A 25,367-nucleotide genomic window follows, 5' to 3' on the forward strand; every position below is an offset into this window, starting at 1 on the left:
TTATGTTTCCATATATACATACAGATCTACATATACATCATATATAATATGTTGCTTCATTCGCTAATCAAGTATAAATTATAAAAATAAAATATGAACTAAAATGATCTTTGGCCACTCTGAATAGAGATGACTACATTATTAAATAATAAATTGCTGAAGAGCAGAACTGTTTCTTCACATAACCACTATTACACCCATATCTAATGGTGTGTAAACTATGCTTAAAAATTACTAAAGGAACTGTACTGTAAAACTATATGTGCCTTTAAGAATAAGTTAGAAAAACCTCAGTCTATCAGGTGGTTAGGCATAATGCTGGAGTGGTCTTTTCGTATTGCAAATGAGGTAATAAGTGCCCTGTCTGACATTTACTAAAGCTTTTAAAAACAACTGAAATGCCTTCATTGAAATTTTCGTCTTAAAAAAAAAAAAAAACTTATGTAAGGTTACCATTGGTGACAACCGACTTGAAACAAAAAAGCAGAATTTAATTCACTCCCAAAACCTTACCTCAAACTCTGCATGTTTATGTACATCCTCAGCTCTCTGTCTGTTCAAAATAAACTCAGCTTCATTTGCAACACGAACTATATGGTCCTTCATAGCATGGCACAGCAATCTGAAAAGAGAAATACCTTTGGAATTAATATAATAACTTTGTGCAACTCAATTTTTTTCAGTAATCAAATTTCAGTATTGTAAATATTAACTATGCATAAATTTTAGATAAGTCTAAATCATACAATTACAAAATATGCTATTAAACTGTTCCAGCAATGCCTCTTAAATACAGTGTGTCTTGTGAACAAATGACTCAGTTAATTTAATAAAGGTATTAAAGGCAAGAAAAACAAGGATTTTGGACACTTTTAAAATGGTTAAAGCGACAGAATTCAGTGTCATGAAAGTAAATTTTTACAAAAAACCTGGATAATCGTTCGTTAGAAAATCTAGACTGTATTCTTGACTTTAATTAATATTTAGACAGTAGGACTAAATTACATCTAAAATTCACTTACATGCTCAGATCTTTAATTCTAAGATGGAACCTTCCTGAAATAAATTCTGAGGAGCAGTGAATTCAAGATAGTTTCTCACTAGAAATCTTACAAAAATCTATGTCTGTTCTGACATAAATTTTGTTATCCCATGGTGAGATTTGGGTTAAATTGATTGTCACTCTAGAAACAGCAGGAACTTCCTGGCCATATGACGGGGGCCTCACATAAGAGGAACGCAGGCACAGTCCAATGGGAATATGTCTAGTTTTCAGGATGGATGTTAACAACTTAAGTTACTCAAAGAACGCAAGAGTAAGTGGAAATCTACTAGAAAGCACAATACTTGGGGGAAAGTGGCTCAAACACTTCTGTAAATAATGTTGGAGGGCAAACAATCGTACAGACAGTCTTAAATTTAATCACTGAGGAAGCTGGGAAAATAAGAGAAGTTAAAGACTATACTTTCCAACTAGTAAGTTTTGATGACCTCATTGGTCTATATTTTATAGATAATCTTCAAAAGAGAAGAGGTTGGAGTCTTTGGTTCAATGGCTTTATCTAGTGCATGAAGGCTGAAGAAAGCCAGGAAGAAATCTAATATGTGTGAATTAGTGCAGATTACAACATTTAAATAGATTAACAGAAGACAGGAGGAAGGAAGAGACTCAGGGTCTGGCTGGTTAATAGGTATTATACCATTCTTAGGAACAAAACAGTGGATGACCGAAGCCAAGAGGCATGGCGGCAGAGCAGAGGATGGAGTAGGAGAGATTCATGCCTCAGATACACCAGAGAAATTGTATCGGTTGTCTGTCCTCCTAGTTTTTCACTGAGGAGTTATACATCAACTAATGCATGATATGTTTGTGTGTGTATTTTTTTAAGCAGAAATTTATTAAGATCCATTTATATAGTGTTTTACACACACAGAATCCTCAACATTCAGGCAATCAACACTATTCTCAGAAGTGCATTGTAAGAAGACAGACTTCTTTGACCTCATCCCCTAAAAAGATACTTCTGTTTATACTCCTAAAAATGATGAATTTATTACACCACCTCTCAAGAACAATCCCACTAATCCCAAATCCCCTGCAGAGGGTGAAGAGAGATTAGCAGAGAACCTTCTCCACAACACAGTGCCACACCCAGATGGGTAGTGCAAGAGACACAGAAATGGCTTCAAAGAGTGTGTACCCAATAATGGGGCTGTGAGGAGAGCCTGGGGGCCCTGCTGGGGGCCAGACAACACTGAATGGCTTCCAGGGCCTCTTATTCCTCCTCATCTTCTCATGCAGCCATGGCTCCTGGAGATTTAGGCTCCGGGAGGGCATCTCTCACCTTACTACGTGCTTTGCCTAAAGCCCCTATGGTGATGTTAAACAGAATTCTGTCAATTTCTATTGCTGCTGCTTCTTTCATTTCTTCTTGATTGCCCATGCTTTCAAAAGTGTCCTCTAACATCTTTTCTATGATCCCAGCCTTTATCGTCTCTTTGGACAGGTCCCACATGGTGGCCTGGATTTCTAAGATCTTCACAAGATGCTGCATGGCCATCACTTCTGTGTTCTTCTGCAAGAGAACCAGCCACTCACACAACTGCCGGCTCATTCTTCAGCCCTGTGAGCACAGAGTTCATGTGTACTTTGGATGTACAGAGCTTGCTCATGGTCTTCCTTGACCTGAATCATCTTGGCCAGAACCATGCAGACATCCTTCTGACCCTTTCTGGCAGCATGATTCATAGACTGTTTCACTTTTTCTTCTTCTCTATGGATATCTCATATCTGCCCGTCAACAACTCTCATTTCTTTTCTTATCTTTAGTGACCATTCATTGGCCAGCTCTTTGGGCAGCTTCTCCTGAGTTTTTCCAAATAGCCCCATGGCGAACTGAACTGAACTTGCACTTCCCAGCTTTCCATTCCCTGAGCCCAGACAGGTCACAGGCAGCTGCTTGGGTGGGGCCATTGAGAGGCACGTGTGATGTTTTATTTCCATGCCTCTACTTATCTGACTCTTTTAAAGGGGAGCTAAAAATCCCCAAATCTAAGATTCCTTTAGAATCTTCAATTCTATCTCACTTCAGGAAGTCACTCTATTGGCCATAATCAGCTTCACATATTAAATTTTTAAGCTCAAATAATCTACTCTGTGTCACAGTCACAGATAAGAATCCTAAACTTTCTCTCTTCCCTTCACTTGTCTCTCCCTGGTTCCAGGCAAAAAAAAAAAAAAAAAAAAAAGACTTCCAACTTCCACTTCTGTGATCCCTCTGTTTTCTCTTAGTCCTTCATCCACTGCTTGATTTATTTCCTTTTTCACTAACTTGGATCCCATGATTCCACATTTTAAGCATCTCTTGCAACACCTTCATTCAATCCATGATATGTGCTATAGCTGCTTAGGAAATACATTAACACTAGGTAGAGATGGGGGCATCGCTTCTCAGTCCTACATCTGGACTTCTGAGGAAACTTAAGTTGACTTTTCTAAGCTAATTTTGTTAAGGCTGTATTCCTCGTCATGTGTGGTTATTTAAGTCTCTGTTTTTATTACATTAGTGAAAGTTAATGATTAGAAAAAATGTCTTTAAATGCCTGAATCCAAAAAATCTCCCAGACTTTCTCAAGGAGCTGCGTATATGTGTTGACAGCCCTTGAACACTCAACCAGGCAGGTATGAACCCTACCTTTGTGTTTACTTTCTGCTGCCACAGAATCTCAGCATCCATAGGTGAGAGTTTGGAACTTTCTCCTCTTTCCAGAGCACGAAAACTAAGCATGTGCAGGGCCCTTTAGAATTTCAGAAATATGTCCGAGCTTTTCAAAGTCTTGTGTACATTTTACTCCCTTGCTGTTCCTCTCAAGCTTTTCGGTTTGTCTACCATTGGCCTCAACTGTTCTCTATCACCTCAGGCAATGGCAACCTAAGATACTGGCCTATAAATGCCTTCAACAAATGCCCTCAGTAAAGCAGCTTTCTTTTCACACTAGGCCAGTTCCAAGTTAGGCAAAATGAATTTTTTAACCTATTCTCCCAGGGAGTCACTAGACAGATCAAAAGTAAGTGATTAAAATTCTTTGCTAATGATGTCTATTTCCCTCTGGCACAGTGGCTTATAATGTGTGCTTTTTTAATTGTTTCCTTTGAACTGGAAAGCAAAGGTTGGCACTGGAGTTAAGTTAAAATGTCACAAAATTACTGTACCATCACACCCCCTAATAGTTTTTGAAAATATTTTTGTTGTATATACAATTATTGAGACCTTTTCCTTCAAACATTGAAAGTATTATGTCCTTATCTTCTAGCTTTCTTTGTTGCTGTCATTCTACTTTCCCCTTTTTCTAAATGATCAGTTCCTTCTTTCTGGGTGCTTTTACCTCTTTATTTTTGGCTTTGCCCAGTTTCAGTACCATGTGTCTAGCCTGGGTTTCTTTTTATTTATCCTACTTGAGGTACACTGTGATTTTCATATTACTATATTTTTATTTTCAATCAGCTTTTAAAAATTCACAAACATTATCTTTTAAAATATTTCATTTCACCTACTCTGTATTTATTTTCCTTTTTCAATTCTGATGATTTACAAATTAAACTTTCTTATTCTACCCCCACACCTCTTAATATCACTTTCATTTTTCATTTCTTTCTCTTTCTGCATTTTGGGTAAAAATCTCAAAATCTATTTTTCAAGTCAGTATAATTCCCTTCATCTTTGTATAATCTGATAAATCATTAATACACAGTTTTTCCAAATTGTATTTTTAAAATCTATGAACTGTTAGTCACTCAGTAATGTCTGACTCTTTATGATCTCATGGACTGTAGCCTGTCAGGCTCCTCTGTCCATGGGCTTCTTCAGGCAAAAGCAGTGGAGTAGGTTGCCATTCCCTTCTCCAGCGGACCTTCCTGACACAGGGATCAAACCCAGGTCTCCTACATTGCAGGCAGACTCTTTACTGTCTGAACCACCAGGAAAACCTTAAAAAAATATATATATACACATCCCCCAAGGACTATCAAGGTTAGAATCATGAAATTCAGGAAATAAAATAGTACAAAATCGAATGAATAAAAAGAGACCATGGGAAGCTTTGAAAAATTGAGAGGTGACAGAATTTAAGGCTTTCCTGAGCAACCAGGAAAGCCATATTCATCCTACCTAGGGGTAGGATGTGAATGCTCTATAGCAGAAGATAATCCTCAGTGACCCATTCAGCTTTATTCACTCTTCAATCTGTTGAAATCTGACTTTAAGATCATCCTATATTAATCACTAGTCTTGTTAATTTTATTTATTTTTAATCTGCTTCTTTATTACTTAAATATTGTTTTAATTCAAGCCTAATCATCTGTCATCCAATTACAACAGCCTCCCGATTTCTCTGACTCTCTCAAATCTTCAGTTCCTCTGTTACATTTTTCACTCTGCCACTAGTGTTATTTACACTTCTTGGCTACTTTTATTGACAAGATAATAGTTAAACATTATATATAGAGATCGGTCTACTTTTCCGACTTTATCTACCGCCTTTTCAGTATATGTTTTCTGTGTTTCAGAGAACATAGTTCTTTAGTGATTCATGCAACTTCAGGATTTCTGTATGTGCCACTTCTTTGTGGAATTCCTACCACTCACTCCTCTCCACACAACTAAGAGAACTCCCAGTTTCTCAGATGTTCTGGGAATTATATTTATCACACTGTCTTATGGACTTTTCCCCCTCTTTTTTCCTTTTAACAAGTCTCTCTTAAGACTGTGAAGTTCATTAAATGAAGTACAATCCCATTCATCTCTGTATCCAACATGATTTGCATGGTAGCTGTTGAGAAACATGGACTCACCAATAACACATGACTAAATGGAAAAAATGACTGAGTGAATTCCTGAGCAGGTTATGTAGGAAGGAGGGTAAAAGAAGAAATATAATTTTAATGATGTTAGTTTAACACTATAAAATTCTATTATATATTTAGCACATAAAAAACGGGTAAATAAAAATATCATATAACTTGGTAATTATGGAATATTTTCTTCCTCAGAGTAACTGTACAACACAGGAAGTAAATGAACTGGTCTTCATCTTCTATTCTAAGTTTATTTTTCAAAGGGACTAGAAAAAGAAAACAATTTGTTGAATCCCATTCATTCTTTTTCTAGAATGGAGCTGTCATAGATACAGGAAAGCAATCAGGGAACAAAACAAAGCATTCTCTTACAAATGAATACATATCATTATGGCAAGTTCTGTTTACTAGGAAGTCTCTAGTTCTATGCAATTTGTTATACTTTAAATTGTTTTTCATTGATCAGAAGCCCTGAAATCCTGAATTTCAAATATAAATAGTTTCTGTTGTTTTATTGAAAGAAAAAATGTCAATAGAAAAGGCAATATTAGAAATTAGACAAATAAGTCTTTCATCCTTTATAGATGAATGGGAGAACAGAAGGAAGAACTAGTTTATATTTAAATTCTGCTTTTTATTAATGTTATAAATTTGGACAAATAATTTTCCATGTGTCTTAAGTTTTAGTCTTCTGATTAGAAAATGGGTGTGTACTGTCTCACATATCCTAAACACTAGAAGAAATAGTGCATGCTCAAGCTGTAATATGATTAGATTTTTAGATCCCGATTTAGTCAAGAAGACAGGTCCTTATCAGAAGTGACGTGGCCACATGGTGTAGGAGCAGATGTAATACCTCTGTGTTAATTCTTCTGGCCCCAGAATTTAAAAAGAAAGGCATAAAGTTTCTGGTGACACTGTAAGGAAAAGTTTGACTGAATCAGAAAAGTTTAATTTCTTCCTGTGATTTTTTTTAAAGACTATTAAAAAATCTGGGAAAAAATATGATTTTCATTTTTCAATTTTAATAATAAGTTCAAAAGAGATTATAATTCTTAAAATTATGTTTGTATTTGCTTTATCAGATAATAAAAACATAAAGGTATTTTTTAATTGTTTTAAATCTTATTTTCACAAAAAAAGCTAGAGTTGATTTTTTTTCTTTTTTTAATCCTACATAGTGTGCCTACATCTGTTTAGGCCCTAAAAGAAGCCTTCCCCAATCATTACTGTCTACCGGAACATATCCTTCTTCTACAGTCAATGCAGTTTTTATAACATTTTTTTTGCATGACTTATTTATAATGCCTGTGACATTTTGAACTGTTTAATATTTTGTGCATGTAAACTCTAACTTCTCAATTACAAAATACTTTTAGATGAAGACCAGATGTAAAATGTATTTATATCACTGCTAAAACTATTTAACAAGTATTTTATAAGCATTTATTCAGTTTTTTTGCTGTATGTATGGTAATTATATAGACATTAAGAATGTCAGAAATACCTGTACAGCTATTACATTATTTTTGGTAATTAGAAAATAACTAAACTTTTCAGCTTGGACTGTGACTCTTTATAACAGTCATGCTATAAAATAAGTATTCTGTTTTTCCACACATTGTTTTGTAGAGAGCAACTGAGGGATATAAATCGTCTGTGTTCTCACTTTATGAATATGGGAACTAATCAGCCTATAATCAATGCATTGAAGCCATTACCCAGATACCTTGGGGAGAGTTCCTAGACTAAATTAATGGCCAGGACATGACTATGTGCACGCGTGCTCAGTTCCTCAGTCACGTCTGATTCTTTGCAACCGCATAGACTGTAGACCACGAGGCTCTTCTGTCCATGGAACTATCTATACAGGCAAGAATTCTGGAGTGGGTTGCCATTTCCTCTCCCAGGGGGTCTTCCTGACCCAGGATTGAGCTCACGTCTCCTGCAACTCTCACACTGGTAGGCAGATTCTTTACTACTGAGCCACTTGGGAAAAAATGCCACGATTGGTTTTTTGAATCTCAGCTGGCATTTGCTTGCAGTAAGTAAGAACAATAAAAACAACAACAAAAAAATTATGTCTCTAGGAAATAAGGAACAGGAAGAAATATGGCACTGAAATGATTCTATGAAAAAAACGGTACCATTCCCTTTTGTTTTAAATATAAAAAACCATTTGTGTCTTATGAAATAAACTACTTCAGTTCAGTTCAGTTCAGTTGAGTTGCTCAGTTGTGTCTGACTCTCTGTGACCCCAAGAATTGCTGCACGGCAGGCTTCCCTAACCATCACCAACACCCGGAGTTCACTCAAACTCAGGACCATTGAGTTGGTGATGCCATCTAGCCATCTCATCCTCTGTCGTCCCCTTCTCCTCCTGCCCACGATCCCTCCCAGCATTAGAGTATTTTCTAATGAGTTAACTCTTCGCATGAGGTGTCCAAAGTACTGGAGTTTCAGCTTTAGCATCACTCCTTCCAAAGAATACCCAGGACTGATCTCCTTTAGAATGGACTGGTTGGATCTCCTTGCAGTCCAAGGGACTCTCAAGAGTCTTCTCCAACACCACAGTTCAAAAGCATCAATTCTTTGGTGCTCAGCTTTCTTCACAGTCCAACTCTCACATCCATACATGACCACTAGAAAAACCATAGCCTTGACTAGATGGACCTTTGTTGGCAAAGTAATGTCTCTGCTTTTGAATATGCTATCTAGGTTGGTCATAACTTTTCTTCCAAGGAGTAAGGTAAGGTAAGGTAAGGTAAGGTAAGGTAAGGTGAGTTCACTCAGTCGTGTCCGACTCTTTGCGACCCCATGGATTGTAGCCTACCAGGCTCCCCCGTCCATGGGATTCTCCAGGCAAGAATACTGGAGTGGGTTGCCATTTCCTTCCCCAGAGGATCTTCCCGACCCAGGGATAGAACCCAGGTCTCCCACATTGGAGGCAGACGCTTTAACCTCTGAGCCACCAAGCGTCTTTTAATTTCATGGCTGCAATCACCATCTGCAGTGATTTTGGAGCCCCCAAAAATAAAGTCTCACACTGTTTCCACTGCTTCCTCATCTATTTCCTAAGAAATGATGGGATCAGATGCCATGATCTTAGTTTTCTGAATGTTGAGCTTTAGGCCAACTTTTTCACTCTCCTCTTTCACTTTCATCAAGAGGCTTTCTAGTTCCTTTTTACTTTCTGCCATAAGGGTGGTGTCATCTGCATATCTGAGGTTTTTGATATTTCTCTCCCAGGAACCTTGATTCCAGCTTGGGTATCTTCCAGCCCAGTGTTTCTCATGATGTACTCTGCATAGAAGTTAAATAAGCAGGGTGACAATATACAGCCTTGACGTACTCCTTTTCCTATTTGGAACCAGTCTATTGTTCCATGTCCAGTTCTAACTGTTGCTTCCTGACCTGCATATAGGTTTCTCAAGAGGCAGGTCAGGTGGTCTGGTATTCCCATCTCTTTCAGAATTTTCCACAGTTTCTTGTGATCCACACAGTCAAAGGCTTTGGCACAGTCAATAAAGCAGAAATAGATGTTTTTCTGGAACTCTCTTACTTTTTCGATGATCCAGCGGATGTTGGCGATTTGATCTCTGGGTTCCTCTGTCTTTTCTAAAACCAGCTTGAACATCTGGAAGTTCGCAGTTCACGTATTGCTGAAGGCTGGCTTGGAGAATTTTGAGCATTACTTTACTAGTGTGTGAGATGAGTGCAACTGTGTGGTAGTTTGAATATTCCTTGGTATTGTCTCTGTTTGGGATTGGAATGAAAACTGACCTTTTCCAGTCCTGTGACCACTGCTGAGTTTTCCAAATTTGCTGGCATATTGAGCGCAGCACTTTCACAGCATCATCTTTTAGGATTTGAAGTAGCTCAACTGGAATTCTATCACCTCCACTAGCTTTGTTCATAGTGATGCTTTCCAAGGCTCACTTGACTTCATATTCAAGGATGTCTGGCTCTAGGTGAGTGATCACATCATCGTGATTATCTTGGTCATGAAGATCATTTTTGTACAATTCTTCTGTGTATTTTTGCCACCTCTTTTTAATATCTTCTGCTTCTGCTAGGTCCATACCATTTCTGTCCCTTATCGAGCCCATCTTTGCATGAAATGTTTCCTTGGTATCTCTAATTTTCTTGAAGAGATCTCTAGTCTTTCCCATTCTGTTCTTGTCCTCTATTTCTTTGCACTGATCACTGAGGAAGGCTTTCTTATCTTTCCTTGCTATTCTTTGGAACTCTGCATTCAGATGCTTATATCTTTCCTTTTCTCCTTTGCTTTTCGCTTCTCTTGTTTCCATAGCTATTTGTAAGGCCTCCCCAGACAGCCATTTTGCTTTTTTGCATTTCTTTTCTATGGGGATGGTCTTGATTCCTGTTTCCTGTACAGTGTCACTAACCTCCGACCATAGTTCATCAGACACTCTATCAGATCTAGTCCCTTAAATCTATTTCTCATTTCCACTGTATAATCATAAGGAATTTGATTTAGGTCATACCTTAAAGGTGTAGTGGTTTTCCCTACTTTTTTCAATTTAAGTGAATTTGGCAATAAGGAGTTCATGATCTAAACCACAGTCATCCCAGTCTTGTTTTTGTTGACTGTATAGAGCTTCTCCATCTTTGGCTGCAAAGAATATAATCAATCTGATTTTGGTGTTGACCATCTGGTGATGTCCATGTGTAGAGTCTTCTCTTGTGCTGTTGGAAGAGGGTTTTACTATGACTAGTGCATTCTCTTGGCAAAACCGTATTCACCTTTGTCCTGCTTCATTCCGTATTCCAAGGCCAAATTTGCCTGTTATTCCAGGTGTTTCTTGACTTCCTACTTTTGCATTCCAGTCCCCTATAATTAAAAGGACATCTTTTTGGGTGTTAGTTCTAAAAGGTCTTGTAGGTCTTCATAGAACAGTTCAACTTCAGCTTCTTCAGCATTACTGGTAGAGGCATAGACTTGGATTACTGTGATATTGAATGGTTTGCCTTGGAAATGAACAGAGATCATTCTGTCGTTTTTGAGACTGCATCCAAGTACTGCATTTGGGACTCTTTTGTTGACCATGATGGCTGCTGCATTTCTTCTAAGGGGTTCCTGCCCACAATAGTAGATATAATGGTCATCTGAGTTAAATTCACCCATTCCAGTCCATTTTAGTTTGCTGATTCCTAGAATGTTGATGTTCACTCTTGCCATCTCTTGTTTGACCACTTCCAATTTGCCTTGATTCAGGGACCTAACATTCCAGGTTCCTATGCACTATTGCTCTTTACAGCGTTGAACCTTGCTTCTATCACCATTCACATCCACAACTGGGTATTGTTTTTGCTTTGGCTCCATCCCTTCATTCTTTCTGGAGTTGTTTCTCCACTGATCTCCAGCATATCTGGCCACCTACCGACCTGGGGCATTCTCCTTTCAATATCCTATCATTTTGCCTTTTCATACTATTCTTGGGGTTCTCAAGGCAAGAATATTGAAGTGGTTTGCCATTCCTTTCTCCAGTGGACCACATTCTGTCAGACTACTGACCTCTCACCGAAGCTAAAATAATGGTGCCTAAAAGGAAATTCCATTTGAAGTCATTCTCAGAGGGACTAAAAAAAACTAAATACATATATATATGCATATATTTTTTAAACATGGTTCTAAATGTAATTCAGATAAAATTTATGATTACTAATCTTGAAATAATTTCCTTTTCAGTTGAAATTTAGCCATTAATCAATGGGAGCTGTTTATCTTAGTTTTCAGTAAATATATTATTGTCAATATCTAAATTTAAGTCAGTAAGTTAGCAATACTGTTTAAGATCTATTCATTTTGTAAAAGGACAGATTTTTTTTACCTCATTTATGAATTTCATATGTTTGATAATCTGCTAATATGTAAAATGAATAACTGAGTAGTAAGAAAAAATATAAATAAGTTATCACATGAAAAAATATAGAGGGAACTTTGTTTTTCAGGCAGTTCCATGGTTTCTTGGTTCAAAATCAGAATCTCAACTCTAAGAAAAAAGTTTCTTATAGAGTCTGAAGGTGCTGGTTTTAAAAACATGTGTTTTGCTGTGCTTAGTTGTTCAGTTGTGTCCGACTCGTTGCGACCCCATGGACTATAGCCTGCAAGGCTCCTGTGTCTATGGAGATTCCCCAGGCAAGAATAATGGAGTGGGTTGCCATGCCCTCCTCTAGGGCTTCTTCCCAACCCAGGGATCAAATGCAGATCTCCCGCATTGCACGCACATTCTCTACTAGCTGAACCACCAGGGCAGCCCAAGAATACTGGAGTGGGTAGCCTATCTCTTCTCCAGGGGAGCTTCTCCATTTGGCAATTGAACCCTATCTCCTGCACTGCAGGAAGATTCTTTACAGCTGAGCTACCTGGGAAGCCCCTTTTTAAAACATAGTTTTTGCCAAATCAAGGACACAAAACAAACTCAAGTAAAATAAAGCTTATTGGTTCAATTATTAAATAGCATTTGTTAACTTAAAGAGGACATTAAAGTTTAGGTTATGGTGGCTCAGATGGTAAAAAGTCTGTCTACAATGCGGGAGATCTCGGTTCAATCCCTGGGTAGGGAAGATTCCCTGGAGAAGAAAACGGCAACCCACTCCAGTACTCTTGCCTAGAAAATACCATGGACGGAGGAGCTTGGTGCAGGCTACTGTCCATGGGGTCACAAAGAGTCGGGCATGACTGAGCGACTTCACTTATATTATCAATAAAAAATTATACTTGAATGCAATATGCTTCTCTTCTTCAAAATGTAAGAAATGTAAGGGATATATTTTCCCGATTTTAAAGAACAAACCGATAAATTGAAATTTCATGAATCATCGGTCAAATTCAGTGCTAAACAAGAATACATTCTGACTTATCATGAATATTCATTAACTGCATCCTATACATTTCCAAAAGAATGATAAAGGTTTATTTTAGGCAAATGATTAATTTATTTCAAAAGATTACTAAAGTTCTATAATTTAAAAGTCTTTCTTTGCTTTATAGTTCAATTCATATTTTAATAATTTAAAATCCAATTATTATTGCCAAGATATTATAGGCAATTTTACATCCCATTAACCTTGCTTTGTTTTAATTATAAAGATCCTTTGTTAGATTCCTTTAAATGATCCAGTTTATAATTTCAGCCTGTCCTAGGGAGTATTTTAATTCAGCTGCACATTCATCAACTGTTTCTGTCCTGTTAATTGTAGACAACTTCACAATTGCTTTCTCCACCTATGATTGATGAATTTTATTCACGAGTGTAGCTGTTAAGTAGGATAAACATTTATAACAATTTCCACTTAAAGATTTTTATCTTCATTCCCACAAGGACAAATTAAAGACTGATATTTAACAACCAAGAGAAAACATTACGTGTATGTTTCATTTTACAGTATTAGCAAATGTTATGAAAAATGTTGCATTTCCATGCAAATGTGCTAGAAGTGTATGCAAAGAATCTAATGTGTGCCTATCATATAGTGGGCATCAACAAATATAGGCCAGATAAACAAAGAAATGTGTCTTTAACTACATCCCAACTATTTAAATATGAAATTTTTTTGATTTGGAACTCCCAGTTCAAATTTATGAAAGAGAAAAGTCTAAATTGAAAAGGAAAGGGCCAAAGTAAAGATAGGAATCAGCAAAATATTATATGTCATAATAAAAAATAATTTAAAAAACTTCCATTTTTAAAGTGCCAATATTACTTGTTTGTAAAAAAAAATGTCATATATTACTTCCAACTTTCAGAGAAACTAGGCAAGATGTGAAACAATGTCAGAGGGAGATTATAAAAGGAAAGATATAAGCATTTGAATGCAGAGTTCCAAAGAATAGCAAGAAGAGATAAGAAAGCCTTCTTCAGCAATCAGTGCAAAGAAATAGAGGACAAGAACAGAATGGGAAAGACTAGAGATCTCTTCAAGAAAATTAGAGATACCAAGGGAACATTTCATGCAAAGATGGGCTCAATAAAGGACAGAAATGGTATGGACCTAACAGAGGTAGAAGATATTAAGAAGAGGTGGCAAGAATACACAGAAGAACTGTACAAAAAAGATCTTCACGACCCGGATAATCACGATAGTGTGATCACTCATCTAGAGCCAGACATCCTGGAATGTAAAGTCAAGTGGACCTTGGAAAGCATCACTATGAACAAAGCTAGTGGAGGTGATGGAATTCCAGTTGGGCTATTTCAAATCCTGAAAGATGATGCTGTGAAAGTGCTGCACTCAATATGCCAGCAAATTTGGAAAACTCAGCAGTGGCCACAGGACTGGAAAAGGTCAGTTTTCATTCCAATCCCAAAGAAAGGCAATGCCAAAGAATGCTCAAACTACTGCACAATTGCACTCATCTCACACGCTAGTAAAGTAATGCTCAAAATTCTCCAAGCCAGGCTTCAGCAATACGTGAACCGTGAACTTCCAGATGTTCAAGCTGGTTTTAGAAAAGACAGAGGAACCAGAGATCAAATCGCCAACATCCGCTGGATCATGGAAAAAGCAAGGGAATTCCAGAAAAACATTTATTTCTGCTTTATTGACTGTGCCAAAGTCTTGGACTATGTGGATCACAAGAAACTGTGGAAAATTCTGAAAGAGATGGGAATACCAGACCACCTGACCTGCCTTTTGAGAAACCTATAAGCACGTCAGGAAGCAACAGTTAGAACTGGACATGGAACAACAGACTGGTTCCAAATAGGAAAAGGAGTGCGTCAAGGCTGTATATTATCACCCTGCTTATTTAACTTCTATGCAGAGTACATCATGAGAAATGCTGGGCTGGAAGAAGCACAAGCTGGAATCAAGATTGCCGGGAGAAAGATCAATAACCTCAGATATGCAGACGACACCACCTTTATGGCAGAAAGTGAAGAGGAACTAAAAAGCTTCTTGATGAAAGTGAAAGAGGAGAGTGAAAAACTTGGCTTAAAGCTCAACATTCAGAAAACGAAGATCATGGCATCTGGTTCCATCACTTCATGGGAAGTAGATGGGGAAACAGTAGAAATAGTGTCAGACTTTATTTTTTGGGGCTCCAAAATCACCGCAGATGATGACTGCAGCCATGAAATTAAAAGACGCTTACTCCTTGGAAGAAAAGTTATGAGCAACCTAGATAGCATATTCAAAAGCAGAGACATTACTTTGCTGACTAAGGTCCGTTTAGTCAAGGCTATGGTTTTTCCAGTGGTCGTGTATGGATGTGAGAGTTGGAATGTGAAGAAGGCTGAGAGCTGAAAAATTGATGTGTTTGAACTGTGGTGTTCGAGAAGACTCTTGAGAGTCCCTTGGACTACAAGGAGATCCAACTAGTTCATTCTGAAGGAGATCAGCCCTGGGATTTCTTTGGAAGGAATGATGCTAAAGCTGAAACTCCAGTACTTTGGCCACCTCATGCGAAGAGTAAACTCATTGGAAAAGACTGTGATGCTGGGAGGGATTGGGGGCAGGAGCAAAAGGGGATGACAGAGGATGAGATGGCTGGATGGCATCACTGACTCGATGGACGTGAATCTGAGTGAACTCCGGGAGTTGGTGATGGACAGGGAGGCCTGGCGTGCTGCGACTCATGGGGTCGCAAAGAGTCGGACACGACTGAGCGACTGAACTGAACTGAAACGTGTTTATCAATAGAAGAACTGGTATTTGAACCTTGTACAAAGAAAGTATCTTGAGACAATGCTACTGAATCGGTAACTCAATAAGATGGTCAGGGGAGCCTCTCTGAGAGTGTGACATTTAAGTGGATTCTCAGTGATGGGAGGAATCAATCATGTGAAGATGTGGGGAAAGAAGACTCCCAGCAGAAACAGCAGTAAGAGCCTGGCCCCAGGTTTTCCGCTCCACACACTCTCCCTGAGCACCACATTTGCATCCTTATCCCCCACTGACCACATGCAAGCTGAGAACCCCTGAATCTAAATCTCTACATGAACTGTCTCTTTGGGTTTCTGAAGTGGCTCAATGGCAAAGAACTCACCTCCAGTGCAGGCAACATGGGTTCGATCCCTAGGTCAGGAAGATCCCTTGGAGGATGAAATGTCAACCCACTCCAGTGTTCTTGCCTGGGAAATCCATGGAAAGAGGAGCCTGGTGGGCTACAGTCCATGGGGTCAGAAAGGAGCCAGACACAACTCAAGTGACTAAACAACAAGAGCTGTCTCTTTGAAGCCTGACACCCAAAATCTAAGACATCAATCTAACATTTCTACTTGGAACTTTCACAGGTGCTACGAATTCAGAGCATGTGACTGCATGTTCAGTCGTGTCTGACTCTGCAACCTCATGGACTGTAGCCTTCTGGCTCCTCTCCTCATTCCAGGCAAGAATACTGGAGTGGGTTGACATTTCTTACTCCAGGAGATCTTCCTGACCCAGGGATCAAAGCTTTGTCCTGCATTGGCAGTGGTTGGTGGTTTAGATGCTAAGTCGTGTCCAACTCCATGATACCATGGACTGCAGACTGCCAGGCTCCTCTGTCCATGGGATTCTCCAGGCAAGAATACTGGAGTGGGTTGCCATTTCCTTCTCCAGAGGATCTTACCAACCCAGGGATCGAACCCAGTTCTCCTGCATTGCAGGCAGATTCTTTATCCACTTAGCTACAAGGGAAGCCCCAATGGGTTTATTTACTTATTTATTTATTTTTACTATTAACGCCACCTGGGAAGCCCTATGAACTCAGTGTAACCAAAAATAAAAACATCCCTTACTCAACCTATGTCTCTCCTTCTGTATCATTCTAAGTAAACTACACTTATTGTAAATTATCCAGCTCTTAAACAAGAAGGCAAAGTACTCATGATTCCTTCTGTCCTCTCTAGCATTCAATCTATCAGCAGTTCTATAGATTTAATTTTTAAGTGTTCTGTTGTGTGTTGAGTCACTCAGTCTGTCCAACCCTTTGACTCCATGGACTGCAGCCCACCAGGCTTCTCTGTCCATGAGATGGATTCTCCAGGCAAGAATACTGGAGTGGGTTGCTAGGCCCTCCTCCAGGGGATCTTCCCAATCCAGGGATTAAAACCAGGTCTCCCCCATTGTAGGTGGATTCTCTACCACCTGAGCCACCAGCTACTTCAAATTTGCCCACTTCTTCCATTCTCATAGCCACTCTTAGTTGGTTTATGACACCATTCTCTTCAACGAGATTCTGAAATTTCAGACAGCTATCTCACTTCCAGTCTCCAGCCCCAGAAATCCATTTGTCACTCTACAGATTATGCCAAACTTCTTCCATCCTTTACACTCCTGCACCCTTAGCACTATTTACAAACCCCTTCGTGGTAGACTCTTGCCATAAAGGGTTGACCCTGGCCTCTCTATGGCTGGCACACAATATGTGCTGAATCAGCTGTTTGCGTGACTGAGAAGAGCTCTCCAGCAACACGTCTTGCTGGCTCTCACCAATAGGCTTTTGCACTATACTATTCCCTCAGTCCAGAATTTTATTCCTACTTTTTTTTTTCTTTCATTTAACCATGTCCTAATCCCTTCTCAGTTCTCAACTAACATGGTGCTCTGTTTACTGTAGTATATCAACCAATGAGCGCTCAGTCGTGTCTGACTTTTTGCGACCCTATGGACCCTGCCAGGCTCCTCTGTCCACGGGATTCTCTAGCCAAGAATACTGGAGTGAGTTGCCATTCTTTTTTGGCAACTGGGCCTCCTACTTTCACTCCTCTTATAGACTAATTTTAAGAGCAGTTTAAGGTTCACAGCAAACTTGAACAGAAGTTATAGAGATATCCCAGATGTCCTCCCCAACTTATTGTACTCTCCCTCATTATCACTAATCCCCATCAGAGTGGTTACATTTGTTACAAATTATGAACCTACATTCATAGACTGCATTATCACCGAAAGTCTACAGTTTACGTGATGATTCACGCTTTGTGTTGCATATTATAAAGGTATGGAAAAATGCAAAATGATATGTATCCAGTATTATAGTATCATACAGGGTAGATTCATGCCCTAAAAATCCTCTGTGCTTTGCCTATTCATCTCTGCTTCCCTTTAAGCCCTGGCAACCATGGATCTTTTCACTGTGTCCATAGTTTTGCCTTTCTCATAATGTCATATAGTTAGAATTATACAGTAGCTTTTTCATATATTGGATTCTTTCATCCTGAAATATGCAATTAAAGTTCCTTTATGTCTTTTCATGGCTTGATAGCTCATTTCTGTTTAGCACTTATTAATAAATACTCCATTGTCTTGATACATCAGATAAATGAATGGGTAGTTATTTATCTATTCACCTACTAAAGTACATCTTGGCTATTTACAAGTTTTAGAAATTGTGAATAAAACGATTATAAACATCCACATGCAGGTTTTTGTGTGAATATAAGTTTCTAATTCCTTTGGGTAGTATCAAGGAGTATGGCTACTGTATTGTATGGGAAGACTAAGTTTAATTTTATTAAAAATGCCAACCTGTCTTCCAAAGTGGTTGTACCATTCCGCATTTCCACCAGTGAAGAATTAGAGTTCCTGTCACTCCACAGCCTGAGAAGCACTTGGGGTCACCAGGGTTCTGGGTTTTGGCTCTTCTAATAGGTGTGTAGTAGTATCTTACTGTTGTTTTAATTTCCATTTTTCTGATGACCTATGATGTGGAACATCTTTTCCTATTCTTATTTTCCATCTGTACATCTTTTGTTTAGGAAATTGTTAAGGTCTTTGGCTCATTTTCTAACTAGTTTTCTTATTGCTGAGTCTTAAGAGGTCTTTGTATACTTTAGATAACAGCCTTTTATTAGATGCGTCTTTTGTAAGTATTTTCTCTCAGTCTGTGGCTGTATTCTCATTCTCTTGATACTGTCTTTTGCAGAGCAGAAGTTCTTCATTTTAATGAAGTCCAGCTCATCAGTTCCTTCCTTCATGGATCATGCCTTTAGTTTTACAGCTAAAAACTTATCACCAAACATGTTGTCTAGATTTTCTCCTTTGTGTCTTCTATGAGTTTCATAATTTTTCATTTTACATTTAAGTCTGTGATCCACACTGAGCTAAGTTTTGTGAAGAGTATAAAGTCTGTGTCTGCATTTATTTTTGGATGTCCAGTTGTTCCAGCATCATTTGTTGGAAAGATTATTTTTGTTTCATGGTTTTGGCTTTACTTGGGTGCACTTTTTGAAAATCCTATCATAACCACCACCAACTGGAGAATGCACTCCTCCAGACTAGGTTAAGTGCTCTGCCTTCTCAGATTAGTACCTATAACATGTGACCCTATCACAGCACCCTTGTGTTATTGTATGTGCTAGTCTGTCTTTCCTCCAAAATTTAGAAACATGTTTGACTCATTCACTAATCTATTCCCAGTGCCCATAATCGTGTTTAGTATGTGAAAGTGAAGTCACTCAGTCGGGTCCGACTCTGTGACCCGGTGGACTGTAGCCTACCAGGCTCCTCTGTCCATGGGATTTTCCAGGGAAGAATACTGAACTGGGTTGCTATTTCCTTCTCCAGGAGATCTTCCTGACCCAGGGATTGAACGCAGGTCTCCCACATTGTAGGCAGATGCTTTACCATCTGAGCCACATATAGTAGGTGCTAAATAGACATTTGCTATGTTAATATATATATGAGATGTGATTATATATTTATAGCTAGCTATATTTCACTATTTGTTGCAAAATCATTTTTACTAGAGAAACTATTGGTATAAAAATGGAAAAACAAATCTAAAATGGCGCAAAGAATATTATGATGAGCATTTAGAGGTTTTCCTGGATTAAATTAAAAAAAATTATAACTACTTTCTATAAATCCAACTCCTTCCCTAAATCGAAATAAATGCCAAACACTACCAATGAATAACAAAAAAGTTTCAAAAGCTAAAAATCTCTATTAGCAAAATTTTCACTCTTCTTCTTTTCCAAGAAATAACTATAATCTTAATTCTACAAACTAGAGGTTCAATTCATTAACTCTTCAGAATTACTGATAACAGCATAATTTTTGTTTTTTACTTCACAGCTGAAATGAGTTAGCAAAACTAGCATTATGTGAAATGAGAGATTTTATAACTCATATGACAATGAACTGCCTGAACAAATAATTTTTTTCTATTTTTCACTGCCTGAACATGGATAATAATTATTATCAATTATTTTCACAATAAAGTTTTATAAGAAGTAGAGTATATTACTATGTTTAAAATGATTATGCTATAAAAGAAAACTAATATTCTCTTGTATCTTTTGCTTGGCAGTAGGGCAAATTTCATTTTAATATTTAGAGTTGTAATATTATGACTAAAAATAATTCAATCATAAAATATCTAAGTGAGAAATGCACAGTAAGATGAATTGTAAAAACAGAGGCTATTTCTCAGAATATAGAACATTGATAAAAAAATACTAAATTATATTTAACTTTTTTCAAAATAGTTATAGCATATACAACATAGGTTTCAAAGACTACCCTATAAAATATTCTTTCATGACACCTCTTTTGATAAAGATAAGTTTTATATACAGTAAAATTATTTCCTTATTAATGTAATTAAATATGGTTTCAAATAAGACACAGACTGTGCCTAATCTTCAGGCATTATTTTCCAAAGAATGCACTCTGTCATAGATGAAACTCAAGTTGTGAGGGATGCAAGTCTTTGGCTAACAGAAGCTGTACATGTCAGAATGTTGTCTGTTACATCTGTCTTACTATATTTATTGCCAATAAAGTATAGGAAAAATCATAATGAACGACAGTTTATCATAAAAGTGATAAATGCAATAATGAGCTCAAACATAAATCTTACCATAACATCATTTTAACAATGGTATAAACATGTTCCTAGCCAGACCATTGAGGTTCCTACATTTAACTTCTCTCACATTTTTACTGGGATAGCAGAGAGCATGACACGGTCGAATGAAACTACTTCACATGAACTGAGACGGGCTGAGGGAGTAAACACTGAACATGGCTTTGAAAACAGATGGAGCAGCAGATGGGACTGCAGACTGGGTTCACTTTATCTGTGTAAAACAACTTTACTATTTGGTAAGACATGGCTCAGAACTCACAAAAATCTTATAGACTTTGTCCCTTTATTTCATACCTGCTTCCCCTCTCCCAAATGAAAATTGCTAAACATTTTAAACTTTGTTCCTTTAAGGTATAAGTACCTGTGTGATAAATCATTTAACTAAGATATATTTTGTTACATATTTTTGGAACAGATGGCAGGAAAGAGCAGTCATCCAGTGGAATAAAATGTACACTGACTAGTTGTCTAAATACTGTACAATTAATTACCTTCCTTCATTGATGAGCTCAATAAATGCAAGTCCTGCATTCTTCTGAATAGAATTTTGCCATTCCTAAAAGGAGAGAGCAGACCACGTGTAAGAAAAATGAGCACGTAAACGAAAGTTAACATCTGGTTTAAGGATCATGTTGATGCTAATAACCTCCACGTAATATTTCTAAATCTTTCTAAAAGATTGTTAATAAATGCTATTTTCTGAGAAATGAAAATTTTAAAAGCAATCCTTTATTGCTTAGTTAAAAGGTGCTTTTGAATTTCCAGTGATACAGACTGAGATAGAAAGTGAGGTCACAAGAACAGATCCTTACTGTGACTGTAAAATGTTGCTTATTTTACACTCTTTCTATGGAATATTTAGAATATGTTTTAAAGAGCTTTTTGCTTATTAATTTATTCCAGGGACTTCAAATTTCTTGGTCTTTTTAATACAGCTGGAAAATTTAGCTTTTTATATTAAAGATTATACCTCTTTCAATGATACTACAAATAAATATTTGTCTAATAAATTTTTATTAAAAATCCTTATTGATCAGTCATGCGACCCATCTATAGAGTTTTCCTCCATGATTTTCTACTAATTAAGTGTTGGCCATGAATATGGCTTTTGGAAACAGTCTCCATGTCACTCCTTCACTCTTGTTCCCTTTTAAAGCTGTGAACACATGCTGGGAATAAATGTGGTCCCCCAAAGTAGGTAATTACTTTGTAAATATTCTCTGTTCTAAGTAGATCTGTGAAGAAATAAAACAAATCATGAACAAATCTATATTTCCCCAGGAGACAGAATCAACAACTTGGAAACGGAGGTGATAGTCTGGGGACAGGAATGACCTAATAAAAGCCTAAATGACCCTGTTTTCAGCAAAGCCATTGTGTTTAAACGCTTCCCAGGTAACACTAGTGGTAAAGAAGCCACCTGTCAATGCAGGAAACTCAGGTTCAATTCGAGTCAGGAAGATACCCTGGAGAAGGAAATGGCAACCCACTCCAGTATTCTTGCCTGGAAAATCCTATGGACAGAGGAGCCTGGTGGGTTACAGCCCATGGGATCGCAAAGAGTCAGACGTGACTGAGCACATTGTATTTTAGCTGCCATAACCTTTATCAAAATGAAAAGATCTTTGTTGCACTGTATTGAACTTATTAAACCTTTCAAATAATTTTTGTTGAAAACAATTATAGGAAACACTTTTCTCTACATTTTAACAAAATGACTTATTGCTATCCTCATATATTTTGAATTGAGGCACAGCATTAAGTGAAAGTCTCCAAAGAAGAATAAACAGGAAGACCTAGGATGATTCTTGGGAACCATTCACATCTTTCAGCTTAGAAAAAGAGCAGTTGAAAAGGACAAGAAAAGATCTAGCAAAATTTAAGGACAGCTGCAAAATATTAGAAAACATCCATGTACATACATTGGCTCAGGAAAATAGAAAAATACAAGACCCTTTAAATACTAACAGCATTTTTTAATAAGTTAAAAATATTATTGTATATAAACTGAAAAATTAAAATATAGCAAACCACAAAATATATGAAACACAAAAGTGAAACTACAAAAAGAAAAAAGACATCACTCCAGAGGAGGGTAAGGGAAGCTCTGGTGGTAGAGTCGCATCAGAGCCAGAGGATGGCCTGAGAGCTGGTGCCAACTCAGGCTGAAGAATGGGCCCAGGAGCTGGTGCCAGAGCTGGCTCTAGCTGTGGAGAGACTCCATCTCTGGTGCTGGTGCTGGGTACAGCACTGAGGTTGGCACTAGGTGTGCTGTTGACTCTAGTTCTGTCTCTGGATTTGGTGCCAAACTAACTCTAGCTCAGACAGCAGTGCTAGAACTGGCTGTGAACTGGCTCCAGTTCTGGGACTGATTCTAATTCTGGCACTGGTGCCAGGTCTGGTGTGAGAATTGCTGAGAGAAATGACTCTAGACACCTATGGATCTGGAGCTGATGTCAACTCTAGAGCTGAAGCCAGAGCTGGCGATAAAAAGGAGCTGGTAAGCTAGCTGGCTCTAGATCTACAGATGGGCCTACCTTTATCCCAGTGCTAGTGCAGGCACGGGTTCTAGCTCAGAGGTGCTGCTGGGACAGGTTCTAGTATGTGCTATAGCTGTGTAGCTGCTGATGGACTTGACAGCTAATGATGGAACTACCTCTATCTCTGGAGCTGGCTCCAGTTACACAGCTGGTTCTAAGAGAGAACACAAAAAGAAAGGATCTCTATTTCTCTCCATTTTTTCCCATCCATAGGAAGGGAAACTATTTTATGTGCTCTGAGCCCAACAACAACAACAACAAAAATTATGGGTTTAGTCTGTCTTGCTCTTTTGCCACCTCTAACTGTCCTGGTCATCCTTTCTCAGACATGCTGCTACTGCTGCTAAGTCGCTTCAGTCGTGTCTGACTCTGTGCGACCCCATAGACGGCAGCCCACCAGGCTCCCCCGTCCCTGGGATTCTCCAGGCAAGAACACTGGAGTCGGTAGCCATTTCCTTCTCCAATGCATGAAAGTGAAAAGTGAAGTCGCTCAGTCGTGTCTGACTCTTCGCGACCGCATGGACTGCAGCCCACCAGGCTCCTCTGTCCGTGGGATTTTCCAGGCAAGAGTGCTGGAGTGGGGTGCCATTGCATATCAAACACTTATGTGACATAGGATTTTAAGATGACAAAAGCTAAAATGCCAATTTTCTAACACACAGTTTAAAACTTGATAACATAATAGTAGTTTCCATATGTCTCTGCAGCTTCACTTTTGTATGTTTATATGCATATTATATGATTAGATTTTAGATACTGAATCATTGCAGGAAGAACCATATTTTATTCATCTGTGGTAACCACAGAAACAGAAAAAATAGAAGATTCAAACTGCACAATGACTATATACAGCATTAAGGCAACAAGAGTTTAATTCTGAAGTTTAGTGATGTTGGATGGGAAACACAGAAAAAAGATCTTACATATAAAATTTATATTACTATGTATAAAACATTATAAACATACATTTCCCAGTATCTTTTTTCTAGTTCTAGTAGTTATTTGCTCGCCAAACATGAATATTTTCTTTTCTTCCACAGAAGCCTACTGGTTACACTTTAAGGTTATATAGTTTGGGGTACAAGAGTACTTTTCCAGGCCTTGTCTTAAGTAAGGACCAAAGCAGAATTCACCTCGTGTGAAGATTTTCAAAATTTCGCATCAACTACAATAATCAATTTGGACAATTTTAATTTATTAAGTCAATTTCTTTTAACTACATTAATTAATATTTATAAGGCTAAAAAAATGTTACCAGTTGTCTTTCCTTAAGAAAGTGAGTTTTTTTATTTTTCAAATTGCAGTATGAGATCAAAGTCCCAGACAGGAGACATACTAAGTCCAGGACATACATATTTATTTATCTGATGTCTGAGAGGAAAAAACAAAGCCATATAATTTAAAATTGTAAGTAATGTAAGAAAATATAGTAAATACAGATTTGAAAACATAAGAGCATAGAATGTTCATGTTATGGTGGATGGCATAGGTTATAGCTTGTATCACCCCTTTATCCACTGCACCTCGGGGTGCTGCTTCAATAGAAGGCTTAGAGAAGTAACAAGACATAAAAGTAACAATAAAACTAGATATTTTAAGTGTAAGTTTTTAAGAGTTTAAAATAATTGTTTTCTGGAATTTTGCATGAGACATTTATTTTAATCTCTATTGCTACAGTGAATTTTAAATATACCTCATAAGGGAATGTGGATATTTCTTCACTTTAAAAAACGGTAAATGAGACAGAGAAAAAGGAAAAACAAAATATTCCTCACAAAGTATATTCTCTCAGAAAATGTCAAGATCGAATATGGTTTGTCTGTCTGTTTGTAAATTTATTTGGCTGTATTGGATCTTAGCTGCAGCACGGAGGATCTTCGATCTTCGTTGCAGCATACAGGTCTTTAGTTGCAGCATGTGAGATATTTAGTTCCAGCATGTGGGATCTAGTTCCCTGACCAGAGATCAACTCAGGCCTTCTGCATTGGGAGCGTGGTGTCTTAGCCACTGGACCACCAGGGAAGTCCCTTGAATGCAGGTTTTAAGCTTGTTTAATGACTTCTGAAGTGACAGTTGTGCTAGTAGTGAAGTGAAAGTTGCTTAGTCGTGTCTGATTCTTTGCAAGCCCATGAACTGTACAGTTCATGGAATT

General features: G+C 37.8%; 1 protein-coding gene and 1 pseudogene across 4 annotated transcripts in view; both read right to left on the reverse strand.

Annotated features, from left to right (window-relative positions):
- Nucleotides 1-25,367, reverse strand: part of NBEA (neurobeachin) — a 664,301-nt gene that overhangs the window by 328,059 nt on the left and 310,875 nt on the right. For all 4 annotated transcript variants that reach the window (XM_068984682.1, XM_068984685.1, XM_068984684.1 and 1 more), the window contains 2 exons: nt 21,167-21,231; nt 514-622 (listed from right to left, as the gene is read on the reverse strand). In XM_068984682.1, coding sequence (XP_068840783.1) covers nt 514-622; nt 21,167-21,231 — 174 coding nt within the window. The remainder of the gene's footprint in view (nt 1-513; nt 623-21,166; nt 21,232-25,367) is intronic.
- On the reverse strand, nt 2,187-2,890 carry LOC138089302 (charged multivesicular body protein 3 pseudogene; annotated as a pseudogene).

Source organism: Capricornis sumatraensis, chromosome 12 (genome assembly GCF_032405125.1).
Source record: "Capricornis sumatraensis isolate serow.1 chromosome 12, serow.2, whole genome shotgun sequence".
Lineage (NCBI taxonomy): Eukaryota > Metazoa > Chordata > Mammalia > Artiodactyla > Bovidae > Capricornis > Capricornis sumatraensis.